Below are 21430 nucleotides of genomic sequence, written 5' to 3'. Positions count from 1 at the left end.
TCTAGAAATTAGTGAGTTTTAAACTAGAAAATGTGATAGGGAGTTGCAAAAAAAGCTCTAAAAGCTTTTAAGAAGCAGACTATGCCGATTAAATTTTTAAGTTATAATTAATTATAATATATTCATAAGTAGGTATGTATATAGGCATATTATTATAATTGTATAAAGTATTATATATTTATTGTTTATAAAAAGAGGGTAATAATAGTCACTAATCAAGCTCAAGAAATCTTATATTATAATAATATTTTGTATATATTTTCGTATATAAATATTTATATGTATGTACATATTTTTATGATTAACGACTTAATATTTTCTACAAAAAACAAATTTTCTTAAAAATATTCTCAGTGTTAACGTGGCTATATTTGAAATAATTTATGAGTATTTAATATAAAATTACATGCCACAAATATTTGCAAAGTAGAATAGTATGGCAACAACTATAAAAAAAATTAACATATTTTTTTAAATAAATAGAAAAATAATAAATAAGCTGCTTAGCTTCACTTTTTATAAATAAATTCAATTCCCTCGAATCCAAAAAAATTGCTTTGCCAAATTATTCCTTGCAAATATTTGCTTTCAAATAAGTTGTTGTTAAATGTATTGAATATTTATTAAATTTTCCACACTATTAATTAATTTATTTTATTGCCGTTATTTATTTTTCTTCTCGTTTACCGCTCGATACTGCACCTTTCCTACAAAAATAAAAAAATGAAATAAAAAAACACAAAAAAATGTTGCAAAAACTACAACCAAACCCAAAATTATAACTGTAACTCTATAATATTATTGTGTTGCGAATTGTTGTTGTTTTATTGTTGTGCTATACTTAAACGACCAAAAAAAAAAAAAAACAATAAAATAAAATAATTAATTGAAATAAAAATAATAATTGAATTAAATAATTATTTGAAATAAATTAAAAAAAAAAAACAAATATACAACAAACATTTTTAAAAACTAACAATAAAAAATCATAAAAATAAAATAAATAAACAAAAACTATACAAAAAACCAGGACAAGCCTACTCAATATCACCAGATGCAACCTTCCCATATAAGCCGCCATATTATCAGCCCTTCGGCACCGGAGGTAAACAAATTATGCTTTTAAAAAGCAAACGCTAAAATCCAACATAAATTCTATAAGAACCAGCATAATAGAAACACTAAAATAAATTAAAAGCAAAGAAAAAATAGAAAAAAACTCATACTCTTACATAATAATACTACAAATAATATTTGGTTTTTTAAATGGCATTTGCTTCTTCTAAATTCTTAATTTTATCGCTTTACTTGTAAACAAATGAATTATACTTCATTTAACTTCATCAATAATGCATAAATACTACAGAAAATATCTAAAAAACAAAACAGACACCCTGTATAAATGCGGTTAAAGTGCGTAACTGTCTATGTCTAAATGGGGCTTATGTAATTGCAAACAAAAAAAAAACGCTGCGTAATATTGCTCACTGCTTTGTTGTTGTTGTCATTGCTGTTGCTGCTGCTGTAATTGTCTACTCGTCTGCCTTGTAACCGTCATACATTCGTACATACCAACCACCCTGTATACATTAGTGTCTAGTACGCAAGGGTTCTGTGGCTCCATACTCGCATTGTTGTTGGTTGTCGGTATCGATACTAACTCAAAATTCAAAATTTTGTAAATTTTTCATAATTTTTATTCATACACACTATTTTGGTTTAAGTGCTTCAAAAATACAAAAAATTAAACAAAATTTAATTTTCTAAGTTAAATTTATAATTTAGTTTTACATAATATTTACTAGTTTGGCATTTGGTGTTTATAATTTAAGAGTTGCCAGAACTTTTGTGTAAAAATCAGCGTTGCAATGTCGCACGCTAGGTCAGAGTGCCTTCATTTCATTATTAAACACTTCATATATTTGCATCGTTGTGCAAGTGTTCTTGGACCATCCTCGTGACCATTCTCTTTCATTTGTTTTTTAGAAAGGACTATAGAACACTACAGATCATTCTTCTTTTAGATGTTATTTTTTTAAGAACTCGATTTGATTATTGTAGGCTCCCTGATTCTGACCCTTATATTATCGTGCAATGGTTTCAAATATTTTTTTTTCTAGAGACTGAAAACCGTTCTCCAAGTACTGAACTCGTAACTCGTTTACCAAAGCACTTCTTTTTATCTTGAGTTGGAACACTTCCGAAATGATAGATGATCTAATAGCTACGTTCAATAATTTTTTTTTTTAATAAAAAAGGCATCATAATCCTACGGACCATTCGTAAAAAATATCGCACGTTCTATTACTTAACTTTTTAAAGAAGGTTAGATTAATATTTACTTTTTACTGGTCTACCAGAACCAAATTAGAACCAGGCCAAACCATCTGAAGATCATGAAGTCTGATCTCTAGATAAGACCATCTAATAAAAACTGTTATTTTAACCTTTCGAAGTGATCCTCAGAAATTTTCGTAGTTCCCGATATCTCATCTAATTTTCTCTCCGAAACATTTTAGCGACCTCTTTCCTTGAATAAATCCTAATCAGTAATCAGGCCAAACCATCTGAAGATCATGAAGTCTGATCTCTACATAAGAGCATCTAATAAAAGCTGTTATTTTAACCTTTCGAAGTGATCCTCAGAAATTTTCGTAGTTTCCGAAATATCATCTAACTCTCTCTCAGAAACTGTTTATTGACTATTTTCCTTGAAGAAATCCAAATTAGTAATCAGACCAAACCATCTGAAGATCATAAATCTCTACATAAGATTATCTAATAAATACAGTTATTATTACGAGATCTTTCGAAGTAATCCTCCGAAATTGTCATAATTCCCGATATTTCATCTAACTATTTCTCAGAAACTGTTTATTGACTACTTTCCTCGAAGAAGTCCAAATTAGTAAACAGATGAAACCATCTGAAAATCATAAAGTAAAGATCTCTACATAAGACTTTCTAATAAATGCAGTTATTATAACGAGATCTTTCGAAGTAATCCTCCGAAATTGTCGTAATTTCCGATATCTCACCTAACTCTCTCTCAGAAACATTTTATTGACTACTTTCCTCGAAGAAATCCAAATTAGTAAACAGATCAAACCATCTGAAGATCATAAGGTAAAGATATCTACTTAAGACTATCTAATAAAAACAGTTATTATTACGAGATTTTTCGAAGTGATCCTCCGAAATTGTCGTAGTTCACAATATCTCACCTAACTCTCTCTCAGAAACATTTTCTTGACTATTTTCCTTGAAGAAAAAAATTTTTTCATTATTCTCTATAGAATTTCGGATGTTTACTATTATTTATTAATGCAGTGTTACCAGATCGTCAATATCATCATATAGAAAATTAAATCAAATTTCGAAGCAATTTCTATCCATCGGATTGATTTGAAAATATCTATATATATTTCAGAAACTAAAGGGAAAATATTTAAAAAATATATATATGATTTTTTTATTATAAAAAATAGTCCTATTATCTTTACGTAGAATTATATAGCATTATTCATTAAATACTAGTGTATCTCATACATAACATATACGGCGAAAACCACACATCTGCTAAGCATAACATTTGTGAAAGTCATTATAACTAAAATTCATAAAATAATTTATATATCTATAATATCATAATTATATTAGTAACGTAATCTACTATAAGTAAATACCGTTAGTTTGGTGACTATAAACTAACTTTCCGACTTAACCACCAATTTCGGCTGACTAACCCAAACACACACATTTAAGCACAACATAACGGTATAGTTAAACTTCACCGATTTCATACGCAACTGAACGCTTTTACTAACCGCTTTGAAAACTTACAAAGAAATATCTGATAATTTGTAAATAAATTAGTTAATCTTTTGAAAGCAAAAAAATCGAAAAATATATTCTAAACAACCGTTATTTAATAGGTCAAACTTATTCGTACGACGTAACACGCCCCGAAAATCAAGTCTACTCAACCGCCGAGAGTAGCTCACAAGATGACGACTCCTACTTGGGCTACTCCATGATCACCGGCGATTTCGATGGTGATCGTGTTGAGGATATTGCGATCGGTATGCCACGCGGCGCCGGTTTACTCGGCAAAATCGTAGTGAATCATTGGAATATGTCGAATATATTCAATTTCACTGGCCACCAGATTGGTGAATACTTCGGTTATGCGCTGGCGACATGCGATGTGGATGGTAATGGTTTGGACGATTTGATCATCGGTGCGCCAATGTATAGCGAACCGGGAAATGTGGAGGGCAAATACGACGTGGGACGCGTGTACATCTTGTTGCAGAAGGCGAGCGTGAGTATAGTTAATTGAAAAGGGAAGAGCAGGAGTAAAAGTAGAAACTAACTGTACATAATTTGCCACACAGGGTGAACGTTGGCCAGTCGAGCATATACGCGATGGCTACAATACGAAGGGACGTTTCGGCTTGGCGCTCACCACACTCGGTGATATCAATCGTGATGGTTATGGTGACTTCGCTGTTGGTGCGCCATATGATGGACCAGAAGGACGCGGTATTGTCTACATCTTTCATGGTTCACCAAATGGTCCGCTATTGAAACCATCGCAGATTATCAAAGCGGAAGATATTGTTGAGGGTGCACCCTATCCACACACTTTCGGGTTTTCACTCTCCGGTGGCCTGGACATGGATGGCAATACTTATCCCGATTTGGCGGTGGGCGCATACGCTTCCGATCAAGTGTTTATTTTCAAGTCACGTCCTGTGGCGGCGGTCAATGCGATGACCTCATTTGTCAACCAAACGAAATTGATCAGTTTGGACGATCGCAAATGTCAGACGGTCCGTGATGGTAAACGTGTGCCTTGTACGGAAATTATGACTTGCTGGAGTTATACCGGCGAATATTTGCCACGCAATTTGGATTTTGATGTTTCATGGGTGTTGGATGCCAAGAAACCCAAGAAGCCGCGTATGTTCTTCTTGCTCGATGAAGGCAAAAATATACGTAATGCCTCGATTAGTTTGCAATACGGTCGTACATATTGTCGCAATGAGACCGTCTATCTAGTGGATAATGTACAGGATAAGTTGACCCCGTTGGAAGTTGAGATGCGCTATGACTTGCGTAGCAGACGTCCGTTGGCGCCCGTAATCAGACGTAAACGTGATGTGCTCGAACCGGTGATCGATCAGAATCGTGAGATCATTTTGCGTGATGCAATCAATATACAAAAGAATTGCGGTTTGGATAATATCTGCGTGCCCGATCTACAGCTGGATATTGCGTAAGTATTATCATGTATTATTTCGAAGAAAAGTAGGGCCTGATTACCATAAAGACTTTAGAATCGATACCGGTAGTGTATCTCCAGATGAAGCTCTCAGTTCTTCGGAACACTTCTTGAAAGATAATTTTAAAGCAAGCGATCTCTCCTTATTACTTTTATTAACCCAACTTTTTCATTATATTTCCAATAGAACCGTCGACAAATATCTACATGGCTCTCACAAACCACTCATTGTTGAGGTGACAGTCACGAATCGTAACGAAGACGCTTTCGAATCTGCCTTTTACATGGTCATGCCTAAGGATTTGGACTTTATCAAGATTGAAAATTTGGTCGAGAAGGGTGATACGCCCATTACTTGCTCGGCTCCTTCGCAAACGAACAACTATACGCTGAAGTGCGATCTTGGCAATCCATTGCAGGGACAGAAATTTGTGAGTATTCCATCTCGAGCTCTAAATAATTCTATTTAGTATTTATATGTATTCTAACCATTAATCTCACACTCTCTATAGGCGAAATTCAATGTGATCATGTTGCCCTCGCAGACTTTCGGTATGTCGCCCAGCTATCACTTCTACATGGAAGCCAATTCGACGAATGCCGAAATCGATGGCAATCAACGCGACAATGTTGTTATTAAAAATGTCGATATTTGGGTCGAAACCGATTTGGATATTGAAGGGTAAGTCATATATAAGATTATTTGCAGTTGTCCAAAATACATTTTAAACAATTCCTTTTCATTACCTCAGCGCCTCACTGCCCGATTTCCAACTTTACAAAGCCTCCGATTATTTGGCTATTGAAAATGCGACCAAAGAGGAGGATTTGGGTCCACAGGTTGTGCATCTCTATAATATACGCAATAATGGTCCATCATTCATCGAGGAAGCTGTCATACTTATACATTATCCCAATGAAACTGTGGGCGGTGATCTCTTGATGTATATGCTGAATCAACCGGAAACGCACGGCAATATCGTGTGTGACCCGCATCTGGGTGTCAATCCACTACGCTTGAAATTGGACAATAACTTGAAGCAGAAATCATATCTGCGTGATCGTGGCGTCATATTCTCCACAGAGACTAGTAGCAGTAGCGCCTCCAGCTCAGCCTCAGGTTCTGGCTCAACAATTTATAGTGGTGTCGAGAAGGCGGAAGGTGGCAGCGCTGCTGGCACAGCGGTAACTATTGGACGCGGTACCAAGGAATTGACCGAGGAGGAGAGAAGACGTCTAGAGAAGGAAGATGAACAAGAGGGAGCTGGCGACGCATCGGCTACACATATACAACGCGCTAACGAAGCCGCCGTCTCGAGCTCTCAGTCGAGTTATGGTGGCGGTGCTGGCACCGGAGGTGGTAGCTCCTACCAATGGTCTACATCGTCGTCGTCTTCATCATCTGGTGGCAGCGGTGCTGGTGGTCAGGGTCCCACTGTTATTGTGCGTACAAAGAATACAACAACAAGTTACGATTCCAGCGGACGTCCATATGTGGTGGAGAGCAGCACCGAATACTCAACGAATCTCGAACGTGCTGGTCAATACTATGCGCAACCGCTGAACCAACAACAGCAACATCAACAACAACATCAACAGCAGCAACATTCAGCAAATTATCAACAAGCGGGCCGTTTTGGTGCTGATAATGTCCATGGCAATTTCGGGGGCGCGCAGAGCACACGTGGTCACATACAAATGGCTGGACCCGGTGGTATTGGTCAACCAGAGCAACCGATGTACGCCAACTATGAGGGCTCTTCGGGTGGCGCTTATCGACCAAATCAGCTGAGACAGCAACAACAACAGCAACAGCACCAACAAAAATCATATCAACCATATGATGCACGTCGCGGTTCAGTCTCCTCATCGGCCACTTACAATACCAACAACAACAATTACAATAACTTCGGTGGCGCTTTGAGCGGTGGCAACTTTGATAAAGTCCACACAAACGGTCAGGGCTTCCAAGCTGGTGTTTTGGATTTAGGCACAATGCATCGCGATAATGTCGATAACGAGCTGCGTCAACAGGATGGACAATTCGGCGATAACGGTGGCAACTCCTATGGCTACCAGCAAACCTATACACGTCGTGTACGTTCGCCGTCAGGCAATAAACCCTACTATGGCATGGAGAATGAAGACTATTACGATGAGGAAGCTATCAATCAGCAATCAGCTGGACAACACCAAGCGATTGCGAGAAATGCGCAAGCAACGCAGGGTGGACAACACAGCGCCTCCTATCAGCAGTCGCAGTCGTCGAGCTCATCCTCCTCCTCGAGCAGTGGTAGTCATAAGGCATCTTCTTCTTCGTCCTCTTCTTCATCCTCATCATCGTCGTCATCATCTTCATCAGCAGCGCATTCATCATTAGCATCGAACGCGCAACTAGGTGCAGCCGCGGAGGCGGACGAATTGATCGAAGTCAATTGGGTATCACCCTGCAAAGCGGCTACATGTCAGACCTTACGCTGTGTGGCAAAGAATCTAGCTAAGGATGAGGGCGTTTGGGTGGCCATACGCATGCGCACAGTGGCGAAGACAATGGAGAAATTAGCGGGTAACAGACCGTTGAATCTCTCCACTATGGCCGCGGCGAATGTGACGCGTTTGCCATACATTGGCGAACCGAAGGTGCCGATCATAAAGACGCACGAAATCTTCTACAAAGCCGAACCAGAACCCATACAAGTACCGGATGTGGTGCCGCTGTGGGTGGTGGTGTTGGCGGCATGTGCCGGTGCACTCATACTCTTGTTGTTGGTCTATTTGCTTTATAAGGTGAGTGAAGGGAGGATTTTTTATCACTCCTAATCTCTCTTTTATTTTATTTAAAATTTATTTAATTTAATTTTCTTTAAATCTCTCTTCCAGTGCGGCTTCTTCAATCGCAATCGTCCACGTGATCACTCTATGGAGCGTCAGCCACTGCGTAATGGTTATCATGGTGATGAGCATCTGTGAGCGCTAACGCGTCCATAATCTGGGCCGGATCCGGATCCCCACCAAATCTCCACAACTAAACCTGCATATTACTTTTTGACTTTTAGGCAAAATTTCAAGGCGATTTTGCATTGAGATTATTTGTTGTTGTGCGCGTGAGCTGTTTTTGCACTTATTCGCGGAAAAAACGACTAACTAACCAAAAACGAAGCGCAGCGAAATCGTATGCTTGGCTTCGTGTACTACTCGGTTCCCATACTATCTTTGCTAGTCACGAAATTTATTGTTGCATTTTCTACTCGTCGGCGCATGCGCGCAAGTTGAAGAGCGGCCGAAGCGACGACGAAAATGTGCTTTTAACATTTTTATCGGAGATTTGAATGTTTAAATTGTAAAAAATATATAAATACATATATTTAATATTAATTAATTAATTAATAAAAAAATGGAAATACTGTTAATAAATAAGTAATACTCTAATGTTGCCTTGTATATGATTGTGTGTGAGCGCGTGTCTGTGTGTATAACTGTATGTATGATTACTGAGTGTCTGTAAAGTGCTGTTAAACACTAAGTTGAAATTGAAATTAAACAATTAAAAATTAAAAAATTAAAAATTAAAAAAAAATAATAATAAAAAACGAAACGAAAAGCGAACTTGCAGTAAAGTATGTTTAACAATTTATTTTTATTAATTATTTTAATATTTAATTATTATTATTTAATTTGTTTAATGTCTACTAACCTATAAATGTTATTTGTAAATACAATGGAAAACTGTAAATGTAAATTTCAACGGGCTTAAAAATCGTATGCACTGCCTTTTCTACAAGAAAAACACAACAAAAACAATATAAATTTATGTATAATACAAGCTGAAAAATTATATAAAATAAATTTATTTATAAATCAAAGAAAAAAATCTAAAATATTGTTAGTTCTACGCAGCTCTTGCTTTATTTAGCATTACCGGCAATACATAGGCATAGCGTTGCAATGTAAAAGCTGTTTTTTTTACTAAGCACTATTATTTATATAATTTAAAGCTAATACTTTTGCTTACACTTTATTTTAAGTTTTATGTTTTTCTTTTTTTGTAGCTGGCTTAATTAATTTATTAACTGTACTTATCAATTGCAGATATGTTTTGTTTTTAAGTTTATCCATAAATAAGTATAATGTAAATTAATAAAAAAAATATTTTTGTGTAAAAAACCGTGTTTTTTTATTGAACTGTAGAGCAAAAGCTGGAATTTATAATTTAAATTTTGGTTGATAACATGTTGGTCTTCAGTGAACTTTCTAAAGAAGTTGCATTACTGAGTGGCGCTTATCAGCTGACAATGCTCTATAGCCTCAAAAAACTACTGATGTTGTGAAACTGATTGAGGGCATTAATACTCTGAGTAATTAATTTACTGAAATAAATTCTTCAAAAAATTTTACTCCAACATGTTGAGGAAAAAGGCTAGAAGCCTCAACTTTAGATATTGAATATCATTGTTCATATATCATCCCACCAAGTAAACCAATTATATTTTTATTAAGGGAATCTCCAACTTACATTATATCCAAGATTATATGCGCACGAAATTTGGCTAAGATATTTCAAATATTAGAAGAAAAATATTCCCTCTGAATTAAATTCAGATATCTGAGAAATTTACCGATATTTTCGGTGAAAAATTACCCTAAGGCACAGAGTTCTTCATATTCGCTATCCGGGGCATGAAAAAGTTATAGTCCGATTTCGACAATTTTTACACTAGTGATGCCTCAGATCGTATACAGTTTTTGTGTAAAGTTTTATTCCGCCATCTTCATTGGTTACTGGTGTAAATCTTATAAAGTGAACGAATCAGATGGAATTCGAAACTGCATTACATGGGAAGTAGTCGTGGTTGTGAATCGATTTCGCCCATTTTTATTTAAAAAAATATTATATACCAAATTTCGGTCGAGCAGTTCCTGAGAGATGGTTTTTGACCCATAAGTGGCCGACGTCACGCCCATTATCCAAAAATCTGAATGCAGCTTCCTTCTGCCATTTCTAGTTTATATAGCTTTATTGGTTTGCGTGATATGTACAAAAACCCTATTCGTGGCGGAGTCACGCCCACTTTTCCAAAAAAATTACGTCTAAATATGTCCCTTCCTAATTTGATCCTTTGTACCAAATTTTAGTTTTATGAATAAATTTATGCTAACTAAGGCACTTTATGGTTTTTTCGGTTTTTACCATTTTCTGGGCGTGGCAGTGGTCCGTTTTCGCATCTTTGAAAGCAACCCTCCTACGGTCCCTGGGAACATGTCTACCAAGTTTCTACCGTTGCACGGACGGACGGACAAACATCCGGATTTCAACTCGTCTCATCATCCTGATAATTTTCATATATATAACCCTATAGTTTTATGACTTACAAATAACCGTTATGTGAACAAAACTATAATACTCTCTTATCAACTTTTGTTGCGAGAGTATAAAAAGCTGGGTGACAGCGAAGAGTATCATCTGGGCCAAACGGCTTTACTTCTACAGGGTACTAGCCCACAAAGGTATCGAGGGTAAATTGATAATAGACGAGATTGCCAATAGTGGTATACAACTGTCACCTGAAAACGTGACCGACATTGGAAAACCCATAAATCGCGTTGGGATGCGAAACCTCAAAAGTCATATGGAAAGCGGTAGATCAGAAATACATAACATTCCTGCTGGCGCTCGATGAAAGGGACTATAGGGACATAGGAGTTGGCATACTACCTGGTTACAGTCTGGAGAAGGCGCATGCCTGTAAGATGGTGCTGATAGATTGAGATGACTGCAAGAAATGTGAAAAGCAAAACACCAGGAAAACAATGGAATATCTCTTGTGTGCTTGTTCTATCTTTTGGGGGCTTTACAGTATGTGGAACTTGTAAGAAGTATCGTTAGTAGACCACAAAACCTTTAAAATTCGCGTCAAGAGCTGGTATCCTAAATGATGACTACTCCGCATGGACTAAGTAAGGGTTGTTTATCACTAAGAACAAAAACAGGTCTATGTGTGTCTTCTTGTTCTACCAGTCTAACCTAACCTACAGTACATTAAAGGAAGAAGTATAATTTTTCAATTAGAATGGCTATATACTCCTCACAGAAGTAGATGGAGAGAGGACTTGATAATGAAATTAACATAAGGGATAATTGGTAATCAGGATATTCAAAAAATCAATTTTTTTGTTTTGTTTTTTTTGCATTTTCGTTAAGTGTAACATTTTAAAAATATTCTTTGAAAATTTTAAGTTGATCCGATAATTACTTTACGAGTTATTTGACAAATAACAAAGAGCGTTTTTCCCAAACTATGTTTTTTGAACTGGTGAAAACTGTAACTCGAAAACCTGTAACTAGAAAAAAAATCATTTTTTTCATGTCTTTGACTACCCCTAACCCCTTAACCCAAGTGGGAGCAAAGTCTGGATAGGTTAGGTAGAGCATACCAGTAAAAAGGCTAATAAAAAAATCTCAATGACCTCAACTTTTTCAACTCGTCTCGTAACAAGAAGTCTTTGTAACAAGAAATAATATGAATTCACTGCTTCAGGTAGTGGATACGTCGAATGTAAAGATCGCAGGCCGATGACAAATCCTACATTGGAAGTAAATTTCAAATATTTTTATGGTACAGTAAGCGAGTTCTCCGGGAAAGATCTATTACTTAGAGATTCTATTAAAATTTCAAATCATAGTGATAATATTTTGTTTTGATATCCAAATATCTACCTTACTTAGGACAACTGAACTTCTGTAACTCGAAATTCTTCATAAATCGAACTCTTGAATTGGCAATAGAAGTCAAATTTCATATAAATTGCCTTTCGTAACTCGGTAGTTTCTCTAACTCGAAGTTTTTTTGTGGATTACTGTGATTCGAGTTAGGGAAGTTCAACTGTATATTAAAACATCATACTAAATCCTTAGCCGCCCGCTGAATTTTCAAGATAGTGGTTTTAAAGAAGATTAAGAATTAAAGAAGAAGGATGTCAAGAGAAATGCATTCAACAAGTCATTAGCTCATCGAATAGTTCACTCTGAAATTGAGTAAACATATTAATTAGAAAAGATATGATTATAGGAATATAAACACAGACAACAAACATATATCGAACAAAAAATTTATTTATATTTGTTGTAAACAGTAATACGTTTTCTAGAGCAATTTGTTAACAAATGTCCCCCGCACCTTACCAACCGAGCGCATTTTACAATCAGACCAAAGCTAACCGGCATATTGTACAGCTGCCACTTTCCGGTCTCACGAGCGCTAACGCTCTAATTGTAAGCGCTCTCGCTCCCCAATTGGCCATTGTTTAGAGAAGTGACCAAATTGGTTGTTTTATATTTACATTTATTTATCATACGATCCACATCGAACAAATGCGTTCCACACCCGTACGTAAATGGCTCAGCTATCAGCTACAAGTGCTCCACGAGATGTGAGATGCGAAGCGTGCTGAATGTGCTCCACCAGCCAGCCAACCAAGTGAGCGCCAGCCTAGCGTGTGTGCTTTTTGTTGCAGCGCCGAGCAAATACAGTTTGCGTGCGGAGCTCGCCAAGGGCGGTTGAAATTGTGTGCAGAAACGCTAACCAAGTGCGCGACGCTTATGTAGTTATTGCAAAAGCGGGAGCGCTGGATATATAATATACTATAAAAGACATATATACATACATACGTGTGTATGTGTGTGTGTGTGGCAGATAAATAAATATAAATTATTTTGTTGCTTGTGTTTGGTGTAATTGCAACGGTGTTGCATATAATTTTGCTGTTGCAGTAACAACGGTAATAACTACAGCCATGGCGCTTAAATCTAATTAAGTCAATGTGTGTGTGAAGGCTGGTGTGCACCTTCTGTTATTCAATGAAAATTTTCACTATCTTTATTTGTTAGCATATACTTCAACTGGAACCGTTATGTGATTTTGTCGAGCAAATATTTATTTTTTTTACACGAAAATTGTTGATGAAGAAAATTTTCCCGTCATATGCGCCTGTTTGTCCCTGTAGATTTTGCCTGGGCATACCACAAGTTTGTAGCAGCTGCTGCTGTTGCTGCCATTGTGTCTGTGACTGTGTATCTGTTGCTGTCTGTCACTTGTCGGTGTGTGTGTGTGTGTGTGAAGCTGCTGTGAATCGATTATTCACATGCGTAACGGCACAGTGCATGATTTTGCACTTGAGTGTGAAGCAGCAGAAATAATTTGTTAAATAAAATTTCGAATTGTCGATCAAAAAAAAAGTTGAAATTAATAGTTGTGTGTTAAAGATTGTGAAAAAAATTACGAAAAAAAGAAAATAAAAAGTTTACGCTCCGCTGACTCGCTTTATGATATGCTTTATAGTGGGGCTCTGCGGTTGTTTGTTGTGTTGAGAGCATTAAAGTGCCTCAGCTGTGCGTAAACGCTGAATTAAGGTGACCAGTTGTGTGTTTTCAGTGTTTAAAGTCAAAAAAACGCATGAATGCAAACTTGTGGTGCAGACAAAATTTTAATGCAAATGCTTATTTTTCGTAATAAAAAATATAAAAATGTTAAATAACTAAAAATTTAATAATAATTATGATTTGTTGAGTCAGTGGTGTCTAATAATATAATTTAATTTTATAAAATTCTGCAAAGTAAGTAAGTTAAATAGCTCAAACAAAACTTTAATAAACTGTATCAGAAAACTGTTTTATAAACAAATCCAATTAGATTTCCTTTCATTATGAAGAATTGCAATTTTCTTAAATCTTAGGTGATATGTGAGTTGCAAAATTGGAAATTAACTTGGTCTAAATGTTATCTTGTAAATTTGTCTACAATTTTGTCACTTGACAGAACATATTACACTTTTAGTGAATAAATCTGAAGACTTTTTATTACTAATTTTCGGAGACTGAGTGGAATTTCGGCTATTCTGGTAGAATAGAGAACTTTATCCATTAAAACAAAGATAAAATTTCCGAACAGAACAATGTATGCAATCTATTTTATTCATCAGAACAATTTTAAACAATTTGAAGTACATGAATCGTTTCTTCTTCTTAACTGGCGTAGAAACCGCTTACGCGGTTATAGCCGAGTCCACAACAGTGCGCCACGCATCTCTCCTTTTGGCGGTTTGGCGCCAATTGGTAATACCAAGTGAAGACAGGTCCTTCTCCACCTGGTCCTTCCACCGGAGTGGAGGTCTCCCTCTTCCTCGGCTTCCACCAGCGGGTACTGCATCGAAAACTTTCAGAGCTGGGGCACTTTCATCCATTCGAACAACATGACCCAGCCAGCGTAGCCGCTGTCTTTTTATTCGCTGGACTATGTCTATGTCGTCGAATAACACATACAGCTCATCGTTCCATCGTCTGCGGTATTCGCCGTTGCCAATGTTTAAGGGACCGTAAATCTTCCGCAAAACCTTTCTCTCGAAAACTCCTAGTGCCGTCTCATCGGATGTTGACACCGTCCACGCTTCTGCACCATAAAGTAGGACGGGAATGATGAGGGACTTGTAGAGTTTAGTTTTTGTTCGTCGAGAGAGGACTTTACTGTTCAATTGCCTACTCAGTCCAAAGTAGCACCTGTTGGCAAGAGTTATTCTGCGCTGGATTTCGAGGCTGACATTGTTCGTGTTGTTGATGCTGGTCAACAGTGACGTGGGAGCCAAGACGCGAATGCGCCGACTGTTTGTTTGATGACAGAAGATATTTCGTCTTGTCCTCATTCACCACCAGACCCATTCGCTTCGCTTCCTTATCCAGGCGGGAAAAAGCAGAACTAACGGCACGGGTGTTGTTTCCAATGATATTGATATCATCGGCGTACGCCAGTAGCTGTACACTCTTGTAGAAGATTGTACCTTCTCTATTTAGCTTATAATTTTCTCCAGCATCAAGTTAAAGAAGTCGCACGATAGCGAGTCACCTTGTCTGAAACCTCGTTTGGTATCGAACGGCTCGGAGAGGTCCTTCCCGATCCTGACGGAGCTTTTGGTGTTGCTCAACGTCAACTTACACAGCCGTATTAGTTTTGCGGGTATACCAAATTCAGACATCGCGGCATAAAGGCAGCTCCTTTTCGTGCTGTCGAAAGCAGCTTTAAAGTCGACAAATAGATGGTGTGTGTCGATCCTTTTTTCACGGGTCTTCTCCAAGATTTGGCGCATGGTAAATATCTGGTCAGTTGTTGATTTTCCAGGTCTAAAGCCACACTGATAAGGTCCAATCAGTTTGTTGACGGTGGGCTTTAGTCTTTCACACAGTACGCTCGATAGAACCTTATAAGCGATGTTAAGGAGGCTTATCCCACGATAGTTGGCGCAGATTGTGGGGTCTCCCTTTTTGTGGATTGGGCAGAGTACACTGAGATTCCAATCGTCGGGCATGCTTTCTTCCGACCATATTTCGCAAAGAAGCTGATGCATGCACTTTATCAGCTCTTCGCCGCCGTATTTGAATAGCTCGGCCGGCAATCCATCGGCCCCCGCCGCCTTGTTGTTCTTCAAGCGGGACATGAATCGTTTGCTAAGATTAATTTTAAGTTGTTAAAATACTACTGTTAAAATAATACCAAAAATAATAATAATGGAACCAGTTATCGAAGAAACGTTCACAAAAATCTATATATAGACTATAAAATCTTGCATTGACTTCAATAAACATTGGAGAAAATTCTGATCCCAGAAAAGAAATTAATAAAAATTTCGTTTAAGTACTTTCCTGCCATATATCTATTACATGAAGAGTGGTTAAAGATAGAGGCCAACCAAAAAATTTCTAGGTTTGAGAATAAAATTATCATAAATATTAAAATTTCTTGATTTCAAAATAGTGCTATTGATAATGGTAGATGTTGAGGCTTGTGATTCGTTATTGAGATCCTGATTATAAAAGCTAAAAAAGAGATATTAATGAAATTCTTCATTCCTGTGAAATTAAATTCGATGCCATTATGTATGGAACTCGATTTCTTTTGCATGGCCAACACCGGCAATATTTCAGAAGTTCAGATGCTGAACCCAATATTCGTGTGATACACGTTGACTAAACTTCATTTTCAATAAATCGATTATAGCATTCGCTGTGTGGCTTATGGCGCCGTCCTGTTTGGAACCACATATTTTCCAAGTCCATAGCATCCAATTCGGGCCAAAATTATTCGGTTATCATAGAGCGGTCAGACAGGACGATTAGGACGACCATAAATTGGACGTATCGCTTTTAAAATTTAGGCCACTCTCTCCGAATTTCGGTAGTAAATTTTAATAATTTCGACTCGTTGTTGGCAAACCTTACTGAAGAGAAATATCAAAAGAGCGGTAATGATATCCCTAATGGTCTACTTTTGTAGCGTCCCTTTTGAAAACCCCTTTAGAATAAACATCGGTATGTGCATGACTATAAGGATCACAAAATTGATTTATTTCTTTGATTCTATAATGAAATTGGGATTATTAGTCTAAGACTGTAATCACCAAAGGCTTAATGTGGTGTTATTCAGAATATAAAAAAAATTAAAGAAATGAAATAAAGCTGAGAAATGTATTTTTAACTGTATTGCCCGCCTTTTTAAAACGATTCACTGAGCTTTAATATATTGTTGATACTATTTTTCAGTCACTTCTAACACATAACAGTTCTTTATCTCATTATCACTGGCCATTATTAGTAGTAAAAATCAATTTGTCTAATCATTGATTGATATGAGTACACTATAATGAACAGAAATAACTTCTAAGCTTTTGCATATTTTTCATTGAAGATATCGTTCATTTACCGCTTCTTATCAGCAAAAAGCGCAAACTTTATAGACACCAATAAATCATAAATTATAATTTGATTATTTGCAAGAATTTCTTTTGCAGACACTGAGAATTCTTGTATTGTGTTTTTTGCAAACGTACAAAGCTGAATGAACTCTTTGACGTAGCCCGTTAATTTGCGTTGGGTAAATTAATACAATAAACAAAAGCAAAAACGCGAGATAACCGTGAGTTAAAGAAATTCTTCGGCACTGCTATCTGGCTGATTTTTTTATGAGTCACATGTCTAAGGCACAATTAAGTGAATGCACCTCATACAAGTGTATGGTCATATAAACAAAGCAAATACGAAAGTTATAAATAATAAAACATTAATAGCTTTAAATAAATTGCGAAAGGTAAACAAAGAATTGCGCAGAAATGGCATGAATATGGAGAAGGCACAAATAATTTATTAGCATACATTTATGGATATACAAACAAACAGAGTTGTCTTTATGTACATATATTTGTGTTAAAAATTTGCGAATTTCGCTTTTTGTTTATTTCTAAATGAAATCGCATTTTATTTTGTTTGCTGACGTCTGGTTACCTGTGGCGCAACTAAATCAAAATCTCGGCATGTAATTATTCAATGGAAGAGAGAGAGAGTGATACTATTGAGAGAGAGCGCAAAAAGCTGGCGCGTGGCGTACAATTAAAATGGTGCTCTCTTATGTTCCATAATTTTTTGCATTTATGGCTTACAACAAATAAAGTGGAGCACCATTGGAGCTCAAGATAAATAAATACATACTGACATACACATATGTAGATACATATGTATAGCGTATACATACAGACAACATTTGTAAATCGCACTGTTGAATTACGCGTGTAGCGCAAGGTCAACTCGCTGTTGCAACCGTGATCTTCGACCAACTAAACTACAACAACAACAGCAAACGCAATATGCCAACAAAACCGTATGTAAATTCGTTACAGTAAAAATTATAATTTTTTCCGAAAAAAAAAACTGATTAAGTAACTGTTTGCTAAGTGAGCACACGGTAAACAAAATTAAAATTCTCACACAACAAAAAATGCATATTTTCATATATACACTTTTGTCATGCAGTTTCCACTGATTCCCGCTTAGATAATCCACTTGTTTGCAAATCTCAAACGTCGTCTGCGCTGACGCCCTTTTGTCGTCAATGCAAATATTTGCCATATCGCTCGCCCAGCTTCACACAAACAACTAAAGCGTCGCGGTGAGATTTGCAACCGCAAATCGCGCGAAATCAGTGATTTCTTAGTATATGTTCATACATATGAATTATCAAGCGGTTCATTGAGTTAAGGCTGGCTTTAGAATCTATTGCATGGAATTTGTATTGCTCTCATGTTTATAGAATTTGTTATAAAATAGTTTACATTGTAGCTAAGTCAAAGGTTTTACTAACGACAAGGTTGAAACTATTAAGTAACGAGTTCAACTTTGCTCATATTGGGGATGCTTTTTCATTGAAACTATTATTTGTTAAAAGATGATCGCCGTAGAGGAAAGACTTCAAAGCATGATGACTGGTTTGGTAAACTCTAAGCTTATAGCATGAGTATACGTTCCAGACCACATCTACTTATATAGTTGCTAGGTCTCATAAGAGCTTGGTATTTAATGCAAATTAAGAGAAAGACAAAGAAATATCAAAAAAGCAAATGGTGTGTTCATACTAAAAATTACCCAACCACAAATAAATGAATCGTCTGAAACCGAAAATCTCGAGTAACGAGTTTCAAGCGAATCCGATGATTTAAAAAAAAAAACATCCGCCATTTGGACCTCGGATTCGGATTCAGCGACTCCAAAAACTAAAGGTATACATAGTAAGGCCCCCTGGTTAGAACTAAATTTTCTTGTGTGGCTGTGTCATTTATGAGGTTTTTATCGACTTTTTTATACTCTCGCAACAAAAGAGAGTATTATAGTTTTGTTCACATAACGGTTGTTTGTAAGTCATAAAAATAAACGAGTTAGATATAGGGTTATATATATCAAAATGATCAGGATGACGAGACGAGTTGAAATCCGGATGTCTGTCTGTCCGTCCGTCCGTCTGTCCGTGCAACCGATAACTTAAGTAAAAATTGAGATATCTTAACGAAACTTGGAACACATATTCTTTGGCACCCTGAGGAGGTTGCTTTCGAAAATGGGCAAAATCGGACCATTCCACGCCCACAAAATGGCGAAAACCAAAAACCTATAAAGTGTCATAACTAAGCCATAAATAAAGTTATAAATTTAAAATTTGGAATAAAGGATCGCACTAGGAAGGGGCATATTTGGATGTAATTTTTTTGGGGAAGTGGGCGTGACCCCACCCCCAAATAGGTTATTTGTATATATCTTGCAAACCAATAAAGCTATATAAACCAAGCTTTCTGCAGTCGGTTTTCCTACGTACCCCACCACACACCATGAAAATAGTTGAAATCGGATAATAACCACGCCCAACTCCCATACAAAGGTTAGGTTGAAAATTACTAAAAGTGAGTTAACTCACTAACGAAAAACGTCAGAAACACTAAATTTCACAGAAATAATAGCAGAAAGAAGTTGCACTGAGATTTTTTTACAAAATGGAAAATGGGCGTGGCATCGCCTACTTATGGGTCAAAAACCATATCTCAGGAACTACTAGACCGATTCGAATGAAATTCGGTATATAATATTTTCTTGACACCCTGATGACACGTGTGGAAAATGAACGAAATCGGTTCACAACCACGACAACTTCCCATATAACTCATTTTTGAATTCCATCTTATTCCCTCACTTTATAATATATACATAAGAAACCAATGAAAATAGCGAAATAATACTTTACACAAATACTGTATATGACCTGTGGCATCACTTGTGAAAAATTGTCGGAATCGGACTATAAATGCCCCGGATATCGAATATGAAGAACTCAGTGCCCCGTGCAGTGCACTTTTACCCGCAAATTTCGGTAAATCTCTCAGGTATCTTAATTTAATTCAGAGGAAATATATTTCTCCTAATAGTGTGTCTCTGTACCAGAAAATGTTAAAATCGGGTCATAACTTCAATTATATATTAATATATGAGAATACCTAATTATAGGAGTTTCAAAAATACGATGAGCTGAATAGCTTATAAATCGGCTAATATGCGAAATATATTTATGACGAATATATGGGTCAAATTGTGTGTTTTCTTAATAAAGATATAGCAATAAATTGCGAGAGTTTAAAATGTTCGGTTGCACCCGAACTTAGCCTTTCCTTACTTGTTTTCTTTGAAAACGTTCACTCACTTTTTGGCCATGTTTCAAGAATCTTGATTGGTTTTCTATTTCCAAAATATGATAATTCCAATAGATATAGTTAAGTATCTCGTCACCCATCAAAATAATCTATTCAACATTTATTTACTGACATGAAATATGGCCCACCCTATATGTATAGCGACCTCCTACATATTTGGCTGAGCAATTTGGAGTTCCATGTCTCAATCGTAACTAAATATCAAAGTTAGTTTTACGTAACGTCATAACAGATATCATTTAGATAATATTTACCAGCTTCAACCTGAACTGAAGAAAGTCACTAATTCCTAAGGATAGATATTCTCGAAATACTATGTCACGCCGGGTGCCAATTCGGTTAATATTCATACGAACGGTTAAAAAGCGGATATTCGAATAATCAGTTTCCAGGTTATTCGAATAATTTAGAGCCCTAATTTATAGTATGTGGCTCCAAATATTGACAATTCTTAAAAAAAAAGAACGACCTTAAAACTCAGCAAACAAGATCTACTTCAGTTAATACAACTCCCTCATTTTGTCTATTATATAGGTACTCAAGTCCTAGATCTCGGAATCTTATCGTAGCTTTAAAATCCACTCTCTTAAGTTCTAGGATATATACGTTAAGCTTGACAATTTTGCGCCATTTTCGTTAGTTGGAAATGCTATTTCTAAGATATATTTGAGCTCAAAAAATGTCTCAAATATTTGACAGATGGATTTCTTAAACAACTTAGACCTGTTTCACAACAACAATTCCATTCACTCATGTTTCGATCGTAGCTTCCCCAAAGTCAATATAATTCAATTTGTCATATACTGTTGCCTTTGTGAGAGCTTTGCAAGTATTTCTAGTGATCACATAATTTTTCTCATTCTATATACTTCGGAAATCGTTTAAACATATGGTTGTATAAACAATTTTGAAAAAGTAGAGCGTAATTGAATAGCCAGGGATAACTTTAATTAAAAAACAACTATATTTTTCATAAAATATTATTTAACTATACTCTACACTCTGCATAAATTCCACTTTAATACTTTGCTCCAGCTTTAATCGCATGCCTGCAGCGGCAATATTGTTTTTGTATCG

The 21430-nt window shown here is 36.3% G+C and overlaps 2 protein-coding genes across 13 annotated transcripts in view; both read left to right on the top strand.

The window, feature by feature from the left end:
* The window catches only part of LOC105218149 (integrin alpha-PS2), an 80535-nt gene extending 72170 nt beyond the window's left edge, over positions 1-8365 (top strand). For 6 of the 7 annotated variants that reach the window (XM_011193552.3, XM_011193550.3, XM_011193548.3 and 3 more), the window contains exons 8-14: positions 1031-1105; positions 3936-4324; positions 4398-5281; positions 5475-5718; positions 5800-5969; positions 6040-8074; positions 8168-8365. In XM_011193552.3, the coding sequence (XP_011191854.2) occupies positions 1031-1105; positions 3936-4324; positions 4398-5281; positions 5475-5718; positions 5800-5969; positions 6040-8074; positions 8168-8257 (3887 nt within the window). In that variant the 3' untranslated portion in view covers positions 8258-8365. The remainder of the gene's footprint in view (positions 1-1030; positions 1106-3935; positions 4325-4397; positions 5282-5474; positions 5719-5799; positions 5970-6039; positions 8075-8167) is intronic. The other variant, XM_011193555.3, reaches the window with a different exon arrangement.
* A 4441-nt stretch (positions 8366-12806) lies between these two features.
* LOC105218153 (protein retinal degeneration B) overlaps positions 12807-21430 on the top strand; it is a 49009-nt gene continuing 40385 nt past the window's right edge. For all 6 annotated transcript variants that reach the window (XM_054230891.1, XM_011193563.3, XM_054230893.1 and 3 more), the window contains exon 1: positions 12807-13063. The gene's annotated coding sequence lies outside the window, so the exon portion shown is untranslated. The remainder of the gene's footprint in view (positions 13064-21430) is intronic.

This window comes from Zeugodacus cucurbitae, chromosome 5, assembly GCF_028554725.1.
Source record: "Zeugodacus cucurbitae isolate PBARC_wt_2022May chromosome 5, idZeuCucr1.2, whole genome shotgun sequence".
NCBI lineage: Eukaryota > Metazoa > Arthropoda > Insecta > Diptera > Tephritidae > Zeugodacus > Zeugodacus cucurbitae.
This window is presented reverse-complemented; position numbering and strand designations above follow the sequence as displayed.